This window comes from Haliotis rufescens, unplaced genomic scaffold, assembly GCF_023055435.1.
Source record: "Haliotis rufescens isolate VD_foot unplaced genomic scaffold, xgHalRufe1.0.p SCAF_17, whole genome shotgun sequence".
Lineage (NCBI taxonomy): Eukaryota > Metazoa > Mollusca > Gastropoda > Lepetellida > Haliotidae > Haliotis > Haliotis rufescens.
Window position 1 is genome coordinate 23373761 of NW_025963857.1, and position 21260 is coordinate 23395020.

The following is a 21260-nucleotide window of genomic DNA, read 5'->3' on the forward strand; positions in this document are numbered from 1 at the left end:
TTGTTCATTGTAATCTTCAATCCTACCAATCCAGTTCGGAATCTTCAAATTCGCGCTCTGATTTAATCAATATGTATTTTACAAATAGCGCCTACAGGGAAGGTGGTTAGTAAACACACAACTAAATATCTATATAGATACTTCTCCTATTAGTTACATAAGCAGTATGCAAAATGTTAAATTGCATCATCAAATCAAGAAGTACATGTTTGATGGAAATTACAAATAATTCGTAGTTTGATAAGCTATACCCGGACAAGCGTATTTAATAGTTACTTTTGAATTCAATCGTTTTGTTTGTGTAATTGATAAACTGTAAAGATATGTTATTGTCATGGAAATTCCAACTGTATGCATTCCCTTCTAACCAAAGCAGTAAGAATCTTGCAACATTTGTTTTGATGCTCTACATCACTATGGCTTTCGGGTTTGTTTTATTGCAGCAGCTCAGATATTATTTATACAAAGCGCCATAACAACATGTAGATTGTATTCTGAATACAACTTTCGCTCATTTTCAAGGACAGCGCACACATTTGCATTTCAATACAGTGCACACTGTCTACCCCTTGATACCGTCAATGACTGCTTTGACAAAAATTGACACGCCTGCTTATTTGTTTCGCTGCATGTTTTTAAAATGCAAATTGAAATACAGACAGCCAATTCCAGATATTATGGTACTTCAAATGGCCATCAAACCCTTTCCTGGCAGCCCAAATGATACATTCCCGTGAAACATGAACTCGGGTAAGTGACATTTGGTGGGAGATATATCAAGCATAAAATCCCTCCTCTTATCATCATGTCCGGTTTCCTCAGGAACTTAATAGCACATTTCAGTAGTTGATATCTTACCTAGCAGTAAAACGCAATATCATTGAAGTGTGCTTGGATATTGGTCGACAACACGTACTATGTCCAGAGTTTACAATATGGAGAAACATAGATCACTCTTCCATTGTGAACATTCAATTCAGATTAAGATTTTCAAACAAATTTCAAGGCGTAAATAAATATGACAAGATTTTATTGAACCAATTCCATTGGTTTGAGAAAATACATAAATAGCCAGCATCACACTGCAGGTGATAATAACTCAATAATAGCCGATACCTGAAACAAAAAAATAGTAGAATAAAGTTGGGATGTATGGATAAGTCACAACGAAGTCTTGAAACTAGCTGCATGATAAACTATACCAAATATTAGAGAAAGCAGAGAATAGTTTTAAAGATGTTTTGTAAATGTCATCAGCTTTGTCGCGGAAAATAGTAATACCACATAGGTAAATTATGCAATTTTGCAAACGAGACTGGAGGTACATTTACGGATACGATAAACAAATGATATCATATTTTGTGAAATACCTTTTCCCAATCCAATTCCGTATCCTCCCATTCCGTAGAGACCACCATAGCCCCCGAGTCCTCCGTACAGACCTCCCATGCCGTATCCGTATTTGCCTCCGTATAGACCTCCCATGCCTCCGTATAGACCTCCCATGCCTCCGTATAGACCTCCATAGCCTCCAAGACCTCCAAGGCCTCCAAGACCTCCAAGGCCTCCGTACAATCCACCCATTCCGTAGCCAATTCCGCCCAGTCCTCCTTTCAACCCGCCAATTCCACCATACAGACCGATAGGCTCGGCAAAGGCGGTAACAGCCAGGCAGGCAACAAGAGCGGCGACTATCTTCATCATTTTGAGTATCTATTGAGTAACGGGAAAATCATTGTCAAGAAAGGTAAAATAGCATGTTATCGTTACTCATCTGGTAAATTCAGTTCACACCACTCATTGTGAATTATGTTATCAGTTTTGCTTTCACCCGCATTCATATATTTCTCAATTTACAAGAACGTCTTATGTTACATATTCGGACTTTTATGAATTGGCTCAACATAAAGATTGAAAACAGCCTGATGCGCAGCAGATGAATAAAAAATTAAAAGTATACATATATATCACAAGCAAAATTTAAATTAGTACTTGCAGTTTGGTCTTTACTCGTATCTGTGTCTCAACGGCAGGTGAAGATAAGAGATGATGGAACAGTTTCCCCCGTCCTTTATATATACCATTTGTGAATTATACGTGATTGATTTACCTTGGGCTGGCCACTTCCAGGTAAGTAACGCACCTCAGCTTAATGGTGTAAAGTAAGCATTCTTTTCGCATCAAAGGGCCCGAGGTTATCACCCTACGGGTACACATGCGAGCTGGTATTCATGAACATCGATTAAGGAAGTACAAGACAACGTATATAAAGGTGGCAAACAGACACACTCTCTCTGGCATCGTCTAACTGCATTTCAAACAGTCCTCGATACTCAATGTTTAACCTATATTATTTAGGGGCGGTCGGGTAGCCTAGTGGTTAAAGCGTTCGCTCGTTACGCCGAAGACACGGGTTCGATTTCCGACATGGGTACAATGTGTGTAGCCCATTGCTGGTGTCCCCCGCCGTGATATTGCTGGAATATTGCTCAAAGCGGCGTAAAACCATACTCACTCACTCACTTTAACCTATATTAAGTAAATATTCGATAATGGTCTGAAAAGTGTGTATCCAGTAAATATATGATGTGGGAGCAACATACATCAGACATTATAATGCATCTGTGTGATACGACATAACATGAGACCAGAAAACTGACGCAACACACCAGTACAGCCTCGCCACAGTACAGCAGTAGCACTGTACCACACGAGGTCAACTATGCTAACCGTTTCCGTGTAATACAGCAGCCTGCTCACAAGAAAATAGCTTCTGCTGAATATACTGCAGAAGTCCCCAGATACTACATTATTCTCCCCGAATTTTATTTATCTTACTGCACAATAACTATAAACTACAACAGCTTTATTTCCTAACTGAAAGGGACATATATTGGTTTCTTCTCACAAAGGGACTGTCACTATGAATACTCACAACACCTTTATATGTGTGTAGTATCTGTTAAAAGCCGAAAGTACACCAGTGTCTTCTGAAAACATGATTGACATATGAACAACAGCTTGTTTTCTCGTCTTTGTTGACTTGTCTTTGTATGTGTTTGTGACGGTAGAACCGATGGGGCAGGATACGCTTACTTTTTGGCAACCGCCAGGTATCATCACTATCTGGTTGGTTAGTTGGTTTGTTGGTTGTTTAACGCCGCACTCAGCAATATATTACTGCTATATGACGGCGGTCTGTAAATAATTGAGTCTGGACCAGACAATCCATTGATTAAAATCATTAGCATCGATCCACCCAATTGGGATCGATTACATGCATCAACCAAGTCAGCGAGCCTGACCACCCGATCCCGTTAGTCGCCTTTTACGACAAGCATAGTCACCTTTTACGGCAAGCATGGGTTGCTGAAGACCTATTCTACCCCGGAATCCACTATCTGATAGTCATTCATACGCACATGCTTGTGATCATTATAGTCGGAATCGTACAATGGCCTCTGCTTCGAGCAGAGCTTTCGAATGATTCTGAAAAGGGTTTTGTGGCGTTTATTTGCAACTGCGTTTCTTGAGAGAACTCTCTTATCTTCAACATATCATCTTGATAATTGTACACTTCATTATCAAGGAATTTGTGATAATACGAGCATCACTAAATTTGATATCTCAATTTCTATAGATAACGCCTGAATATTGATATAATAATCATTCAATGAAGACCCTTTAACTACATAAATCGTCAACGCCAGAGAATATTCAGGCTCGATTATCTGTTGAAACAGATTTCATTGGGTGTAAAAGGCAAGATTGTGCTAAAATGTATACTGAATATCAGTGATGTCACCAGGTGTTAGTGAATAGTTCATATTTGTTGGATGTTTCATGAGCTCCTCCGTCCGTTCCATCGTGTGCCAAATTGGGAGAATGTTGTCTTTTGACAATGTCTCAGCCATTCATACTTTTGCATATATACTTAATCACTGTTGCAAATAACTCACGTTAACGTGTTTTAATCTTCGGCTGAGTCTTAGGTCGTAAACATTAGAAGAAAGTAAAGAAATCGTCTCTACCCTTTACGTATGCCCTTGACGTCGACATGATGAAGCAGTAGTGATAGTGATGATTGTGTTCTTTTAAGGCGTGTTTAGACCAAAACTCTTACCAAGAATAAAACACGCGCAAATCAGTTTGACAATGTGTAACTATATAAGGGTTGCCCAGAAAAACCGTACATCTAAAAGTAAAGACGTGTGTTTTCAGAAGAAAATGCTCTTAAAGTATAACACAAAGGTGTTTTCAAAGATAGACATGATCAAACGACTTGTTTTTACAGTCTGGTTGTTGTTATAAAGACTTATGACACGCTTTAAAGTTGGACCATTTATTCCGCTGAATTTCACTCTCTACAGTTACCAAATGCAATCTCCTTTGTATTGATAAATGATTGTCACTTCTGCTTTGTAATCAAACAATAGGGATATATTAGCTATTTGTTTGTTCATTGTAATCTTCAATCCTACCAATCCAGTTCGGAATCTTCAAATTCGCGCTCTGATTTAATCAATATGTATTTTACAAATAGCGCCTACAGGGAAGGTGGTTAGTAAACACACAACTAAATATCTATATAGATACTTCTCCTATTAGTTACATAAGCAGTATGCAAAATGTTAAATTGCATCATCAAATCAAGAAGTACATGTTTGATGGAAATTACAAATAATTCGTAGTTTGATAAGCTATACCCGGACAAGCGTATTTAATAGTTACTTTTGAATTCAATCGTTTTGTTTGTGTAATTGATAAACTGTAAAGATATGTTATTGTCATGGAAATTCCAACTGTATGCATTCCCTTCTAACCAAAGCAGTAAGAATCTTGCAACATTTGTTTTGATGCTCTACATCACTATGGCTTTCGGGTTTGTTTTATTGCAGCAGCTCAGATATTATTTATACAAAGCGCCATAACAACATGTAGATTGTATTCTGAATACAACTTTCGCTCATTTTCAAGGACAGCGCACACATTTGCATTTCAATACAGTGCACACTGTCTACCCCTTGATACCGTCAATGACTGCTTTGACAAAAATTGACACGCCTGCTTATTTGTTTCGCTGCATGTTTTTAAAATGCAAATTGAAATACAGACAGCCAATTCCAGATATTATGGTACTTCAAATGGCCATCAAACCCTTTCCTGGCAGCCCAAATGATACATTCCCGTGAAACATGAACTCGGGTAAGTGACATTTGGTGGGAGATATATCAAGCATAAAATCCCTCCTCTTATCATCATGTCCGGTTTCCTCAGGAACTTAATAGCACATTTCAGTAGTTGATATCTTACCTAGCAGTAAAACGCAATATCATTGAAGTGTGCTTGGATATTGGTCGACAACACGTACTATGTCCAGAGTTTACAATATGGAGAAACATAGATCACTCTTCCATTGTGAACATTCAATTCAGATTAAGATTTTCAAACAAATTTCAAGGCGTAAATAAATATGACAAGATTTTATTGAACCAATTCCATTGGTTTGAGAAAATACATAAATAGCCAGCATCACACTGCAGGTGATAATAACTCAATAATAGCCGATACCTGAAACAAAAAAATAGTAGAATAAAGTTGGGATGTATGGATAAGTCACAACGAAGTCTTGAAACTAGCTGCATGATAAACTATACCAAATATTAGAGAAAGCAGAGAATAGTTTTAAAGATGTTTTGTAAATGTCATCAGCTTTGTCGCGGAAAATAGTAATACCACATAGGTAAATTATGCAATTTTGCAAACGAGACTGGAGGTACATTTACGGATACGATAAACAAATGATATCATATTTTGTGAAATACCTTTTCCCAATCCAATTCCGTATCCTCCCATTCCGTAGAGACCACCATAGCCCCCGAGTCCTCCGTACAGACCTCCCATGCCGTATCCGTATTTGCCTCCGTATAGACCTCCCATGCCTCCGTATAGACCTCCCATGCCTCCGTATAGACCTCCATAGCCTCCAAGACCTCCAAGGCCTCCAAGACCTCCAAGGCCTCCGTACAATCCACCCATTCCGTAGCCAATTCCGCCCAGTCCTCCTTTCAACCCGCCAATTCCACCATACAGACCGATAGGCTCGGCAAAGGCGGTAACAGCCAGGCAGGCAACAAGAGCGGCGACTATCTTCATCATTTTGAGTATCTATTGAGTAACGGGAAAATCATTGTCAAGAAAGGTAAAATAGCATGTTATCGTTACTCATCTGGTAAATTCAGTTCACACCACTCATTGTGAATTATGTTATCAGTTTTGCTTTCACCCGCATTCATATATTTCTCAATTTACAAGAACGTCTTATGTTACATATTCGGACTTTTATGAATTGGCTCAACATAAAGATTGAAAACAGCCTGATGCGCAGCAGATGAATCAAAAATTAAAAGTATACATATATATCACAAGCAAAATTTAAATTAGTACTTGCAGTTTGGTCTTTACTCGTATCTGTGTCTCAACGGCAGGTGAAGATAAGAGATGATGGAACAGTTTCCCCCGTCCTTTATATATACCATTTGTGAATTATACGTGATTGATTTACCTTGGGCTGGCCACTTCCAGGTAAGTAACGCACCTCAGCTTAATGGTGTAAAGTAAGCATTCTTTTCGCATCAAAGGGCCCGAGGTTATCACCCTACGGGTACACATGCGAGCTGGTATTCATGAACATCGATTAAGGAAGTACAAGACAACGTATATAAAGGTGGCAAACAGACACACTCTCTCTGGCATCGTCTAACTGCATTTCAAACAGTCCTCGATACTCAATGTTTAACCTATATTATTTAGGGGCGGTCGGGTAGCCTAGTGGTTAAAGCGTTCGCTCGTTACGCCGAAGACACGGGTTCGATTTCCGACATGGGTACAATGTGTGTAGCCCATTGCTGGTGTCCCCCGCCGTGATATTGCTGGAATATTGCTCAAAGCGGCGTAAAACCATACTCACTCACTCACTTTAACCTATATTAAGTAAATATTCGATAATGGTCTGAAAAGTGTGTATCCAGTAAATATATGATGTGGGAGCAACATACATCAGACATTATAATGCATCTGTGTGATACGACATAACATGAGACCAGAAAACTGACGCAACACACCAGTACAGCCTCGCCACAGTACAGCAGTAGCACTGTACCACACGAGGTCAACTATGCTAACCGTTTCCGTGTAATACAGCAGCCTGCTCACAAGAAAATAGCTTCTGCTGAATATACTGCAGAAGTCCCCAGATACTACATTATTCTCCCCGAATTTTATTTATCTTACTGCACAATAACTATAAACTACAACAGTTTTATTTCCTAACTGAAAGGGACATATATTGGTTTCTTCTCACAAAGGGACTGTCACTATGAATACTCACAACACCTTTATATGTGTGTAGTATCTGTTAAAAGCCGAAAGCTGAAAACATGATTGACATATGAACAACAGCTTGTTTTCTCGTCTTTGATGACTTGTCTTTGTATGTGTTTGTGACGGTAGAACCGATGGGGCAGGATACGCTTACTTTTTGGCAACCGCCAGGTATCATCACTATCTGGTTGGTTAGTTGGTTGGTTGGTTGTTTAACGCTGCACTCAGCAATATATTACTGCTATATGACGGCGGTCTGTAAATAATCGAGTCTGGACCAGACAATCCATTGATTAAAATCATTAGCATCGATCCACCCAATTGGGATCGATGACATGCATCAACCAAGTCAGCGAGCCTGACCACCCGATCCCGTTAGTCGCCTTTTACGACAAGCATAGTCACCTTTTACGGCAAGCATGGGTTGCTGAAGACCTATTCTACCCCGGAATCCACTATCTGATAGTCATTCATACGCACATGCTTGTGATCATTATAGTCGGAATCGTACAATGGCCTCTGCTTCGAGCAGAGCTTTCGAATGATTCTGAAAAGGGTTTTGTGGCGTTTATTTGCAACTGCGTTTCTTGAGAGAACTCTCTTATCTTCAACATATCATCTTGATAATTGTACACTTCATTATCAAGGAATTTGTGATAATACGAGCATCACTAAATTTGATATCTCAATTTTTATAGATAACGCCTGAATATTGATATAATAATCATTCAATGATGACCCTTTAACTACATAAATCGTCAACGCCAGAGAATATTCAGGCTCGATTATCTGTTGAAACAGATTTCATTGGGTGTAAAAGGCAGGATTGTGCTAAAATGTATACTGAATATCAGTGATGTCACCAGGTGTTAGTGAATAGTTCATATTTGTTGGATGTTTCATGAGCTCCTCCGTCCGTTCCATCGTGTGCCAAATTGGGAGAATGTTGTCTTTTGACAATGTCTCAGCCATTCATACTTTTGCATATATACTTAATCACTGTTGCAAATAACTCACGTTAAAGTGTTTTAATCTTCGGCTGAGTCTTAGGTCGTAAACATTAGAAGAAAGTAAAGAAATCGTCTCTACCCTTTACGTATGCCCTTGACGTCGACATGATGAAGCAGTAGTGATAGTGATGATTGTGTTCTTTTAAGGCGTGTTTAGACCAAAACTCTTACCAAGAATAAAACACGCGCAAATCAGTTTGACAATGTGTAACTATATAAGGGTTGCCCAGAAAAACCGTACATCTAAAAGTAAAGACGTGTGTTTTCAGAAGAAAATGCTCTTAAAGTATAACACAAAGGTGTTTTCAAAGATAGACATGATCAAACGACTTGTTTTTACAGTCTGGTTGTTGTTATAAAGACTTATGACACGCTTTAAAGTTGGACCATTTATTCCGCTGAATTTCACTCTCTACAGTTACCAAATGCAATCTCCTTTGTATTGATAAATGATTGTCACTTCTGCTTTGTAATCAAACAATAGGGATATATTAGCTATTTGTTTGTTCATTGTAATCTTCAATCCTACCAATCCAGTTCGGAATCTTCAAATTCGCGCTCTGATTTAATCAATATGTATTTTACAAATAGCGCCTACAGGGAAGGTGGTTAGTAAACACACAACTAAATATCTATATAGATACTTCTCCTATTAATTACATAAGCAGTATGCAAAATGTTAAATTGCATCATCAAATCAAGAAGTACATGTTTGATGGAAATTACAAATAATTCGTAGTTTGATAAGCTATACCCGGACAAGCGTATTTAATAGTTACTTTTGAATTCAATCGTTTTGTTTGTGTAATTGATAAACTGTAAAGATATGTTATTGTCATGGAAATTCCAACTGTATGCATTCCCTTCTAACCAAAGCAGTAAGAATCTTGCAACATTTGTTTTGATGCTCTACATCACTATGGCTTTCGGGTTTGTTTTATTGCAGCAGCTCAGATATTATTTATACAAAGCGCCATAACAACATGTAGATTGTATTCTGAATACAACTTTCGCTCATTTTCAAGGACAGCGCACACATTTGCATTTCAATACAGTGCACACTGTCTACCCCTTGATACCGTCAATGACTGCTTTGACAAAAATTGACACGCCTGCTTATTTGTTTCGCTGCATGTTTTTAAAATGCAAATTGAAATACAGACAGCCAATTCCAGATATTATGGTACTTCAAATGGCCATCAAACCCTTTCCTGGCAGCCCAAATGATACATTCCCGTGAAACATGAACTCGGGTAAGTGACATTTGGTGGGAGATATATCAAGCATAAAATCCCTCCTCTTATCATCATGTCCGGTTTCCTCAGGAACTTAATAGCACATTTCAGTAGTTGATATCTTAGCTAGCAGTAAAACGCAATATCATTGAAGTGTGCTTGGATATTGGTCGACAACACGTACTATGTCCAGAGTTTACAATATGGAGAAACATAGATCACTCTTCCATTGTGAACATTCAATTCAGATTAAGATTTTCAAACAAATTTCAAGGCGTGAATAAATATGACAAGATTTTATTGAACCAATTCCATTGGTTTGAGAAAATACATAAATAGCCAGCATCACACTGCAGGTGATAATAACTCAATAATAGCCGATACCTGAAACAAAAAAATAGTAGAATAAAGTTGGGATGTATGGATAAGTCACAACGAAGTCTTGAAACTAGCTGCATGATAAACTATACCAAATATTAGAGAAAGCAGAGAATAGTTTTAAAGATGTTTTGTAAATGTCATCAGCTTTGTCGCGGAAAATAGTAATACCACATAGGTAAATTATGCAATTTTGCAAACGAGACTGGAGGTACATTTACGGATACGATAAACAAATGATATCATATTTTGTGAAATACCTTTTCCCAATCCAATTCCGTATCCTCCCATTCCGTAGAGACCACCATAGCCCCCGAGTCCTCCGTACAGACCTCCCATGCCGTATCCGTATTTGCCTCCGTATAGACCTCCCATGCCTCCGTATAGACCTCCCATGCCTCCGTATAGACCTCCATAGCCTCCAAGACCTCCAAGGCCTCCAAGACCTCCAAGGCCTCCGTACAATCCACCCATTCCGTAGCCAATTCCGCCCAGTCCTCCTTTCAACCCGCCAATTCCACCATACAGACCGGTAGGCTCGGCAAAGGCGGTAACAGCCAGGCAGGCAACAAGAGCGGCGACTATCTTCATCATTTTGAGTATCTATTGAGTAACGGGAAAATCATTGTCAAGAAAGGTAAAATAGCATGTTATCGTTACTCATCTGGTAAATTCAGTTCACACCACTCATTGTGAATTATGTTATCAGTTTTGCTTTCACCCGCATTCATATATTTCTCAATTTACAAGAACGTCTTATGTTACATATTCGGACTTTTATGAATTGGCTCAACATAAAGATTGAAAACAGCCTGATGCGCAGCAGATGAATCAAAAATTAAAAGTATACATATATATCACAAGCAAAATTTAAATTAGTACTTGCAGTTTGGTCTTTACTCGTATCTGTGTCTCAACGGCAGGTGAAGATAAGAGATGATGGAACAGTTTCCCCCGTCCTTTATATATACCATTTGTGAATTATACGTGATTGATTTACCTTGGGCTGGCCACTTCCAGGTAAGTAACGCACCTCAGCTTAATGGTGTAAAGTAAGCATTCTTTTCGCATCAAAGGGCCCGAGGTTATCACCCTACGGGTACACATGCGAGCTGGTATTCATGAACATCGATTAAGGAAGTACAAGACAACGTATATAAAGGTGGCAAACAGACACACTCTCTCTGGCATCGTCGAACTGCATTTCAAACAGTCCTCGATACTCAATGTTTAACCTATATTATTTAGGGGCGGTCGGGTAGCCTAGTGGTTAAAGCGTTCGCTCGTTACGCCGAAGACACGGGTTCGATTTCCGACATGGGTACAATGTGTGTAGCCCATTGCTGGTGTCCCCCGCCGTGATATTGCTGGAATATTGCTCAAAGCGGCGTAAAACCATACTCACTCACTCACTTTAACCTATATTAAGTAAATATTCGATAATGGTCTGAAAAGTGTGTATCCAGTAAATATATGATGTGGGAGCAACATACATCAGACATTATAATGCATCTGTGTGATACGACATAACATGAGACCAGAAAACTGACGCAACACACCAGTACAGCCTCGCCACAGTACAGCAGTAGCACTGTACCACACGAGGTCAACTATGCTAACCGTTTCCGTGTAATACAGCAGCCTGCTCACAAGAAAATAGCTTCTGCTGAATATACTGCAGAAGTCCCCAGATACTACATTATTCTCCCCGAATTTTATTTATCTTACTGCACAATAACTATAAACTACAACAGCTTTATTTCCTAACTGAAAGGGACATATATTGGTTTCTTCTCACAAAGGGACTGTCACTATGAATACTCACAACACCTTTATATGTGTGTAGTATATGTTAAAAGCCGAAAGCTGAAAACATGATTGACATATGAACAACAGCTTGTTTTCTTGTCTTTGTTGACTTGTCTTTGTATGTGTTTGTGACGGTAGAACCGATGGGGCAGGATACGCTTACTTTTTGGCAACCGCCAGGTATCATCACTATCTGGTTGGTTAGTTGGTTGGTTGGTTGTTTAACGCTGCACTCAGCAATATATTACTGCTATATGACGGCGGTCTGTAAATAATCGAGTCTGGACCAGACAATCCAGTGATTAAAATCATTAGCATCGATCCACCCAATTGGGATCGATGACATGCATCAACCAAGTCAGCGAGCCTGACCACCCGATCCCGTTAGTCGCCTTTTACGACAAGCATAGTCACCTTTTACGGCAAGCATGGGTTGCTGAAGACCTATTCTACCCCGGAATCCACTATCTGATAGTCATTCATACGCACATGCTTGTGATCATTATAGTCGGAATCGTACAATGGCCTCTGCTTCGAGCAGAGCTTTCGAATGATTCTGAAAAGGGTTTTGTGGCGTTTATTTGCAACTGCGTTTCTTGAGAGAACTCTCTTATCTTCAACATATCATCTTGATAATTGTACACTTCATTATCAAGGAATTTGTGATAATACGAGCATCACTAAATTTGATATCTCAATTTTTATAGATAACGCCTGAATATTGATATAATAATCATTCAATGATGACCCTTTAACTACATAAATCGTCAACGCCAGAGAATATTCAGGCTCGATTATCTGTTGAAACAGATTTCATTGGGTGTAAAAGGCAGGATTGTGCTAAAATGTATACTGAATATCAGTGATGTCACCAGGTGTTAGTGAATAGTTCATATTTGTTGGATGTTTCATGAGCTCCTCCGTCCGTTCCATCGTGTGCCAAATTGGGAGAATGTTGTCTTTTGACAATGTCTCAGCCATTCATACTTTTGCATATATACTTAATCACTGTTGCAAATAACTCACGTTAACGTGTTTTAATCTTCGGCTGAGTCTTAGGTCGTAAACATTAGAAGAAAGTATATAAATCGTCTCTACCCTTTACGTATGCCCTTGACGTCGACATGATGAAGCAGTAGTGATAGTGATGATTGTGTTCTTTTAAGGCGTGTTTAGACCAAAACTCTTACCAAGAATAAAACACGCGCAAATCAGTTTGACAATGTGTAACTATATAAGGGTTGCCCAGAAAAAACGTACATCTAAAAGTAAAGACGTGTGTTTTCAGAAGAAAATGCTCTTAAAGTATAACACAAAGGTGTTTTCAAAGATAGACATGATCAAACGACTTGTTTTTACAGTCTGGTTGTTGTTATAAAGACTTATGACACGCTTTAAAGTTGGACCATTTATTCCGCTGAATTTCACTCTCTACAGTTACCAAATGCAATCTCCTTTGTATTGATAAATGATTGTCACTTCTGCTTTGTAATCAAACAATAGGGATATATTAGCTATTTGTTTGTTCATTGTAATCTTCAATCCTACCAATCCAGTTCGGAATCTTCAAATTCGCGCTCTGATTTAATCAATATGTATTTTACAAATAGCGCCTACAGGGAAGGTGGTTAGTAAACACACAACTAAATATCTATATAGATACTTCTCCTATTAATTACATAAGCAGTATGCAAAATGTTAAATTGCATCATCAAATCAAGAAGTACATGTTTGATGGAAATTACAAATAATTCGTAGTTTGATAAGCTATACCCGGACAAGCGTATTTAATAGATATTTTTGAATTCAATCGTTTTGTTTGTGTAATTGATAAACTGTAAAGATATGTTATTGTCATGGAAATTCCAACTGTTTGCATTCCCTTCTAACCAAAGCAGTAAGAATCTTGCAACATTTGTTTTGATGCTCTGTATCACTATGGCTTTCGGGTTTGTTTTATTGCAGCAGCTCAGATATTATTTATACAAAGCGCCATAACAACATGTAGATTGTATTCTGAATACAACTTTCGCTCATTTTCAAGGACAGCGCACACATTTGCATTTCAATACAGTGCACACTGTCTACCCCTTGATACCGTCAATGACTGCTTTGACAAAAATTGACACGCCTGCTTATTTGTTTCGCTGCATGTTTTTAAAATGCAAATTGAAATACAGACAGCCAATTCCAGATATTATGGTACTTCAAATGGCCATCAAACCCTTTCCTGGCAGCCCAAATGATACATTCCCGTGAAACATGAACTCGGGTAAGTGACATTTGGTGGGAGATATATCAAGCATAAAATCCCTCCTCTTATCATCATGTCCGGTTTCCTCAGGAACTTAATAGCACTTTTCAGTAGTTGATATCTTACCTAGCAGTAAAACGCAATATCATTGAAGTGTGCTTGGATATTGGTCGACAACACGTACTATGTCCAGAGTTTACAATATGAAAAAACATTGATCACTCTTCCATTGTGAACATTCAATTCAGATTAAGATTTTCAAACAAATTTCAAGGCGTAAATAAATATGACAAGATTTTATTGAACCAATTCCATTGGTTTGAGAAAATACATAAATAGCCAGCATCACACTGCAGGTGATAATAACTCAATAATAGCCGATACCTGAAACAAAAAAATAGTAGAATAAAGTTGGGATGTATGGATAAGTCACAACGAAGTCTTGAAACTAGCTGCATGATAAACTATACCAAATATTAGAGAAAGCAGAGAATAGTTTTAAAGATGTTTTGTAAATGTCATCAGCTTTGTCGCGGAAAATAGTAATACCACATAGGTAAATTATGCAATTTTGCAAACGAGACTGGAGGTACATTTACGGATACGATAAACAAATGATATCATATTTTGTGAAATACCTTTTCCCAATCCAATTCCGTACCCTCCCATTCCGTAGAGACCACCATAGCCCCCGAGTCCTCCGTACAGACCTCCCATGCCGTATCCGTATTTGCCTCCGTATAGACCTCCCATGCCTCCGTATAGACCTCCCATGCCTCCGTATAGACCTCCCATGCCTCCGTATAGACCTCCATAGCCTCCAAGACCTCCAAGGCCTCCAAGACCTCCAAGGCCTCCGTACAATCCACCCATTCCGTAGCCAATTCCGCCCAGTCCTCCTTTCAACCCGCCAATTCCACCATACAGACCGGTAGGCTCGGCAAAGGCGGTAACAGCCAGGCAGGCAACAAGAGCGGCGACTATCTTCATCATTTTGAGTATCTATTGAGTAACGGGAAAATCATTGTCAAGAAAGGTAAAATAGCATGTTATCGTTACTCATCTGGTAAATTCAGTTCACACCACTCATTGTGAATTATGTTATCAGTTTTGCTTTCACCCGCATTCATATATTTCTCAATGTACAAGAACGTCTTATGTTACATATTCGGACTTTTATGAATTGGCTCAACATAAAGATTGAAAACAGCCTGATGCGCAGCAGATGAATCAAAAATTAAAAGTATACATATATATCACAAGCAAAATTTAAATTAGTACTTGCAGTTTGGTCTTTACTCGTATCTGTGTCTCAACGGCAGGTGAAGATAAGAGATGATGGAACAGTTTCCCCCGTCCTTTATATATACCATTTGTGAATTATACGTGATTGATTTACCTTGGGCTGGCCACTTCCAGGTAAGTAACGCACCTCAGCTTAATGGTGTAAAGTAAGCATTCTTTTCGCATCAAAGGGCCCGAGGTTATCACCCTACGGGTACACATGCGAGCTGGTATTCATGAACATCGATTAAGGAAGTACAAGACAACGTATATAAAGGTGGCAAACAGACACACTCTCTCTGGCATCGTCTAACTGCATTTCAAACAGTCCTCGATACTCAATGTTTAACCTATATTATTTAGGGGCGGTCGGGTAGCCTAGTGGTTAAAGCGTTCGCTCGTTACGCCGAAGACACGGGTTCGATTTCCGACATGGGTACAATGTGTGTAGCCCATTGCTGGTGTCCCCCGCCGTGATATTGCTGGAATATTGCTCAAAGCGGCGTAAAACCATACTCACTCACTCACTTTAACCTATATTAAGTAAATATTCGATAATGGTCTGAAAAGTGTGTATCCAGTAAATATATGATGTGGGAGCAACATACATCAGACATTATAATGCATCTGTGTGATACGACATAACATGAGACCAGAAAACTGACGCAACACACCAGTACAGCCTCGCCACAGTACAGCAGTAGCACTGTACCACACGAGGTCAACTATGCTAACCGTTTCCGTGTAATACAGCAGCCTGCTCACAAGAAAATAGCTTCTGCTGAATATACTGCAGAAGTCCCCAGATACTACATTATTCGCCCCGAATTTTATTTATCTTACTGCACAATAACTATAAACTACAACAGTTTTATTTCCTAACTGAAAGGGACATATATTGGTTTCTTCTCACAAAGGGACTGTCACTATGAATACTCACAACACCTTTATATGTGTGTAGTATCTGTTAAAAGCCGAAAGCTGAAAACTTGATTGACATATGAACAACAGCTTGTTTTCTTGTCTTTGTTGACTTGTCTTTGTATGTGTTTGTGACGGTAGAACCGATGGGGCAGGATACGCTTACTTTTTGGCAACCGCCAGGTATCATCACTATCTGGTTGGTTAGTTGGTTGGTTGGTTGTTTAACGCTGCACTCAGCAATATATTACTGCTATATGACGGCGGTCTGTAAATAATCGAGTCTGGACCAGACAATCCATTGATTAAAATCATTAGCATCGATCCACCCAATTGGGATCGATGGCATGCATCAACCAAGTCAGCGAGCCTGACCACCCGATCCCGTTAGTCGCCTTTTACGACAAGCATAGTCACCTTTTACGCCTAGCATGGGTTGCTGAAGACCTATTCTACCCCGGAATCCACTATCTGATAGTCATTCATACGCACATGCTTGTGATCATTATAGTCGGAATCGTACAATGGCCTCTGCTTCGAGCAGAGCTTTCGAATGATTCTGAAAAGGGTTTTGTGGCGTTTATTTGCAACTGCGTTTCTTGAGAGAACTCTCTTATCTTCAACATATCATCTTGATAATTGTACACTTCATTATCAAGGAATTTGTGATAATACGAGCATCACTAAATTTGATATCTCAACTTTTATAGATAACGCCTGAATATTGATACAATAATCATTCAATGATGACCCTTTAACTACATAAATCGTCAACGCCAGAGAATATTCAGGCTCGATTATCTGTTGAAACAGATTTCATTGGGTGTAAAAGGCAGGATTGTGCTAAAATGTATACTGAATATCAGTGATGTCACCAGGTGTTAGTGAATAGTTCATATTTGTTGGATGTTTCATGAGCTCCTCCGTCCGTTCCATCGTGTGCCAAATTGGGAGAATGTTGTCTTTTGACAATGTCTCAGCCATTCATACTTTTGCATATATACTTAATCACTGTTGCAAATAACTCACGTTAACGTGTTTTAATCTTCGGCTGAGTCTTAGGTCGTAAACATTAGAAGAAAGTAAAGAAATCGTCTCTACCCTTTACGTATGCCCTTGACGTCGACATGATGAAGCAGTAGTGATAGTGATGATTGTGTTCTTTTAAGGCGTGTTTAGACCAAAACTCTTACCAAGAATAAAACACGCGCAAATCAGTTTGACAATGTGTAACTATATAAGGGTTGCCCAGAAAAACCGTACATCTAAAAGTAAAGACGTGTGTTTTCAGAAGAAAATGCTCTTAAAGTATAACACAAAGGTGTTTTCAAAGATAGACATGATCAAACGACTTGTTTTTACAGTCTGGTTGTTGTTATAAAGACTTATGACACGCTTTAAAGTTGGACCATTTATTCCGCTGAATTTCACTCTCTACAGTTACCAAATGCAATCTCCTTTGTATTGATAAATGATTGTCACTTCTGCTTTGTAATCAAACAATAGGGATATATTAGCTATTTGTTTGTTCATTGTAATCTTCAATCCTACCAATCCAGTTCGGAATCTTCAAATTCGCGCTCTGATTTAATCAATATGTATTTTACAAATAGCGCCTACAGGGAAGGTGGTTAGTAAACACACAACTAAATATCTATATAGATACTTCTCCTATTAATTACATAAGCAGTATGCAAAATGTTAAATTGCATCATCAAATCAAGAAGTACATGTTTGATGGAAATTACAAATAATTCGTAGTTTGATAAGCTATACCCGGACAAGCGTATTTAATAGATATTTTTGAATTCAATCGTTTTGTTTGTGTAATTGATAAACTGTAAAGATATGTTATTGTCATGGAAATTCCAACTGTTTGCATTCCCTTCTAACCAAAGCAGTAAGAATCTTGCAACATTTGTTTTGATGCTCTACATCACTATGGCTTTCGGGTTTGTTTTATTGCAGCAGCTCAGATATTATTTATACAAAGCGCCATAACAACATGTAGATTGTATTCTGAATACAACTTTCGCTCATTTTCAAGGACAGCGCACACATTTGCATTTCAATACAGTGCACACTGTCTACCCCTTGATACCGTCAATGACTGCTTTGACAAAAATTGACACGCCTGCTTATTTGTTTCGCTGCATGTTTTTAAAATGCAAATTGAAATACAGACAGCCAATTCCAGATATTATGGTACTTCAAATGGCCATCAAACCCTTTCCTGGCAGCCCAAATGATACATTCCCGTGAAACATGAACTCGGGTAAGTGACATTTGGTGGGAGATATATCAAGCATAAAATCCCTCCTCTTATCATCATGTCCGGTTTCCTCAGGAACTTAATAGCACTTTTCAGTAGTTGATATCTTACCAAGCAGTAAAACGCAATATCATTGAAGTGTGCTTGGATATTGGTCGACAACACGTACTATGTCCAGAGTTTACAATATGAAAAAACATTGATCACTCTTCCATTGTGAACATTCAATTCAGATTAAGATTTTCAAACAAATTTCAAGGCGTAAATAAATATGACAAGATTTTATTGAACCAATTCCATTGGTTTGAGAAAATACATAAATAGCCAGCATCACACTGCAGGTGATAATAACTCAATAATAGCCGATACCTGAAACAAAAAAATAGTAGAATAAAGTTGGGATGTATGGATAAGTCACAACGAAGTCTTGAAACTAGCTGCATGATAAACTATACCAAATATTAGAGAAAGCAGAGAATAGTTTTAAAGATGTTTTGTAAATGTCATCAGCTTTGTCGCGGAAAATAGTAATACCACATAGGTAAATTATGCAATTTTGCAAACGAGACTGGAGGTACATTTACGGATACGATAAACAAATGATATCATATTTTGTGAAATACCTTTTCCCAATCCAATTCCGTATCCTCCCATTCCGTAGAGACCACCATAGCCCCCGAGTCCTCCGTACAGACCTCCCATGCCGTATCCGTATTTGCCTCCGTATAGACCTCCCATGCCTCCGTATAGACCTCCCATGCCTCCGTATAGACCTCCCATGCCTCCGTATAGACCTCCATAGCCTCCAAGACCTCCAAGGCCTCCAAGACCTCCAAGGCCTCCGTACAATCCACCCATTCCGTAGCCAATTCCGCCCAGTCCTCCTTTCAACCCGCCAATTCCACCATACAGACCGGTAGGCTCGGCAAAGGCGGTAACAGCCAGGCAGGCAACAAGAGCGGCGACTATCTTCATCATTTTGAGTATCTATTGAGTAACGGGAAAATCATTGTCAAGAAAGGTAAAATAGCATGTTATCGTTACTCATCTGGTAAATTCAGTTCACACCACTCATTGTGAATTATGTTATCAGTTTTGCTTTCACCCGCATTCATATATTTCTCAATGTACAAGAACGTCTTATGTTACATATTCGGACTTTTATGAATTGGCTCAACATAAAGATTGAAAACAGCCTGATGCGCAGCAGATGAATCAAAAATTAAAAGTATACATATATATCACAAGCAAAATTTAAATTAGTACTTGCAGTTTGGTCTTTACTCGTATCTGTGTCTCAACGGCAGGTGAAGATAAGAGATGATGGAACAGTTTCCCCCGTCCTTTATATATACCATTTGTGAATTATACGTGATTGATTTACCTTGGGCTGGCCACTTCCAGGTAAGTAACGCACCTCAGCTTAATGGTGTAAAGTAAGCATTCTTTTCGCATCAAAGGGCCCGAGGTTATCACCCTACGGGTACACATGCGAGCTGGTATTCATGAACATCGATTAAGGAAGTACAAGACAACGTATATAAAGGTGGCAAACAGACACACTCTCTCTGGCATCGTCGAACTGCATTTCAAACAGTCCTCGATACTCAATGTTTAACCTATATTATTTAGGGGCGGTCGGGTAGCCTAGTGGTTAAAGCGTTCGCTCGTTACGCCGAAGACACGGGTTCGATTTCCGACATGGGTACAATGTGTGTAGCCCATTGCTGGTGTCCCCCGCCGTGATATTGCTGGAATATTGCTCAAAGCGGCGTAAAACCATACTCACTCACTCACTTTAACCTATATTAAGTAAATATTCGATAATGGTCTGAAAAGTGTGTATCCAGTAAATATATGATGTGGGAGCAACATACATCAGACATTATAATGCATCTGTGTGATACGACATAACATGAGACCAGAAAACTGACGCAACACACCAGTACAGCCTCGCCACAGTACAGCAGTAGCACTGTACCACACGAGGTCAACTATGCTAACCGTTTCCGTGTAATACAGCAGCCTGCTCACAAGAAAATAGCTTCTGCTGAATATACTGCAGAAGTCCCCAGATACTACATTATTCTCCCCGAATTTTATTTATCTTACTGCACAATAACTATAAACTATAACAGCTTTATTTCCTAACTGAAAGGGACATATATTGGTTTCTTCTCACAAAGGGACTGTCACTATGAATACTCACAACACCTTTATATGTGTGTAGTATCTGTTAAAAGCCGAAAGCTGAAAACATGATTGACATATGAACAACAGCTTGTTTTCTCGTCTTTGTTGACTTGTCTTTGTATGTGTTTGTGACGGTAGAACCGATGGGGCAGGATACGCTTACTTTTTGGCAACCGCCAGGTATCATCACTATCTGGTTGGTTAGTTGGTTGGTTGGTTGTTTAACGCTGCACTCAGCAATATATTACTGCTATATGACGGCGGTCTGTAAATAATCGAGTCTGGACCAGACAATCCAGTGATTAAAATCATTAGCATCGATCCACCCAATTGGGATCGATGACATGCATCAACCAAGTCAGCGAGCCTGACCACCCGATCCCGTTAGTCGCCTTTTACGACAAGCATAGTCACCTTTTACGGCAAGCATGGGTTGCTGAAGACCTATTCTACCCCGGAATCCACTATCTGATAGTCATTCATACGCACATGCTTGTGATCATTATAGTCGGAATCGTACA

At 39.0% G+C, this 21260-nt stretch overlaps 4 protein-coding genes across 6 annotated transcripts; all 4 read right to left on the reverse strand.

Annotated features, from left to right (window-relative positions):
• Positions 1-1033: 1033 nt before the first annotated feature.
• On the reverse strand, positions 1034-2063 carry LOC125381191 (ctenidin-3-like). Its single transcript, XM_048397753.1, has 3 exons — positions 1993-2063; positions 1371-1713; positions 1034-1116 (listed from the first exon to the last, which is right to left on the reverse strand). Exons 2-3 carry the CDS (start codon positions 1702-1704, stop codon positions 1100-1102), a joined length of 351 nt encoding a protein of 116 aa, XP_048253710.1. The 5' UTR covers positions 1705-1713; positions 1993-2063; the 3' UTR covers positions 1034-1099.
• Positions 2064-5488: 3425 nt separating this feature from the next.
• Positions 5489-6518, reverse strand: LOC124125730 (ctenidin-3-like). Its single transcript, XM_048397755.1, has 3 exons — positions 6448-6518; positions 5826-6168; positions 5489-5571 (listed from the first exon to the last, which is right to left on the reverse strand). The coding sequence occupies exons 2-3, from the start codon at positions 6157-6159 to the stop codon at positions 5555-5557; spliced, it is 351 nt and encodes a 116-aa protein (XP_048253712.1). The 5' UTR covers positions 6160-6168; positions 6448-6518; the 3' UTR covers positions 5489-5554.
• A 3430-nt stretch (positions 6519-9948) lies between these two features.
• On the reverse strand, positions 9949-15190 carry LOC124125729 (acanthoscurrin-1-like). 2 transcript variants are annotated; one of them, XM_048397747.1, is made up of 3 exons: positions 14837-15190; positions 10267-10374; positions 9949-10012 (listed from the first exon to the last, which is right to left on the reverse strand). In XM_048397747.1, exons 1-3 carry the CDS (start codon positions 15060-15062, stop codon positions 9996-9998), a joined length of 351 nt encoding a protein of 116 aa, XP_048253704.1. In that variant the 5' UTR covers positions 15063-15190; the 3' UTR covers positions 9949-9995. The 2 variants fall into 2 exon arrangements, with proteins under 2 accessions (XP_048253704.1, XP_048253703.1); XM_048397746.1 differs by lacking the exon at positions 14837-15190 and having other exon boundaries at positions 10267-10913.
• Positions 15191-18851: 3661 nt separating this feature from the next.
• On the reverse strand, positions 18852-19641 carry LOC125381178 (acanthoscurrin-1-like). 2 transcript variants are annotated; one of them, XM_048397728.1, is made up of 3 exons: positions 19359-19628; positions 19170-19319; positions 18852-18915 (listed from the first exon to the last, which is right to left on the reverse strand). In XM_048397728.1, exons 1-3 carry the CDS (start codon positions 19522-19524, stop codon positions 18899-18901), a joined length of 333 nt encoding a protein of 110 aa, XP_048253685.1. In that variant the 5' UTR covers positions 19525-19628; the 3' UTR covers positions 18852-18898. The 2 variants fall into 2 exon arrangements, with proteins under 2 accessions (XP_048253685.1, XP_048253684.1); XM_048397727.1 differs by having other exon boundaries at positions 19170-19641.
• Between the last annotated feature and the right edge of the window lie 1619 nt (positions 19642-21260).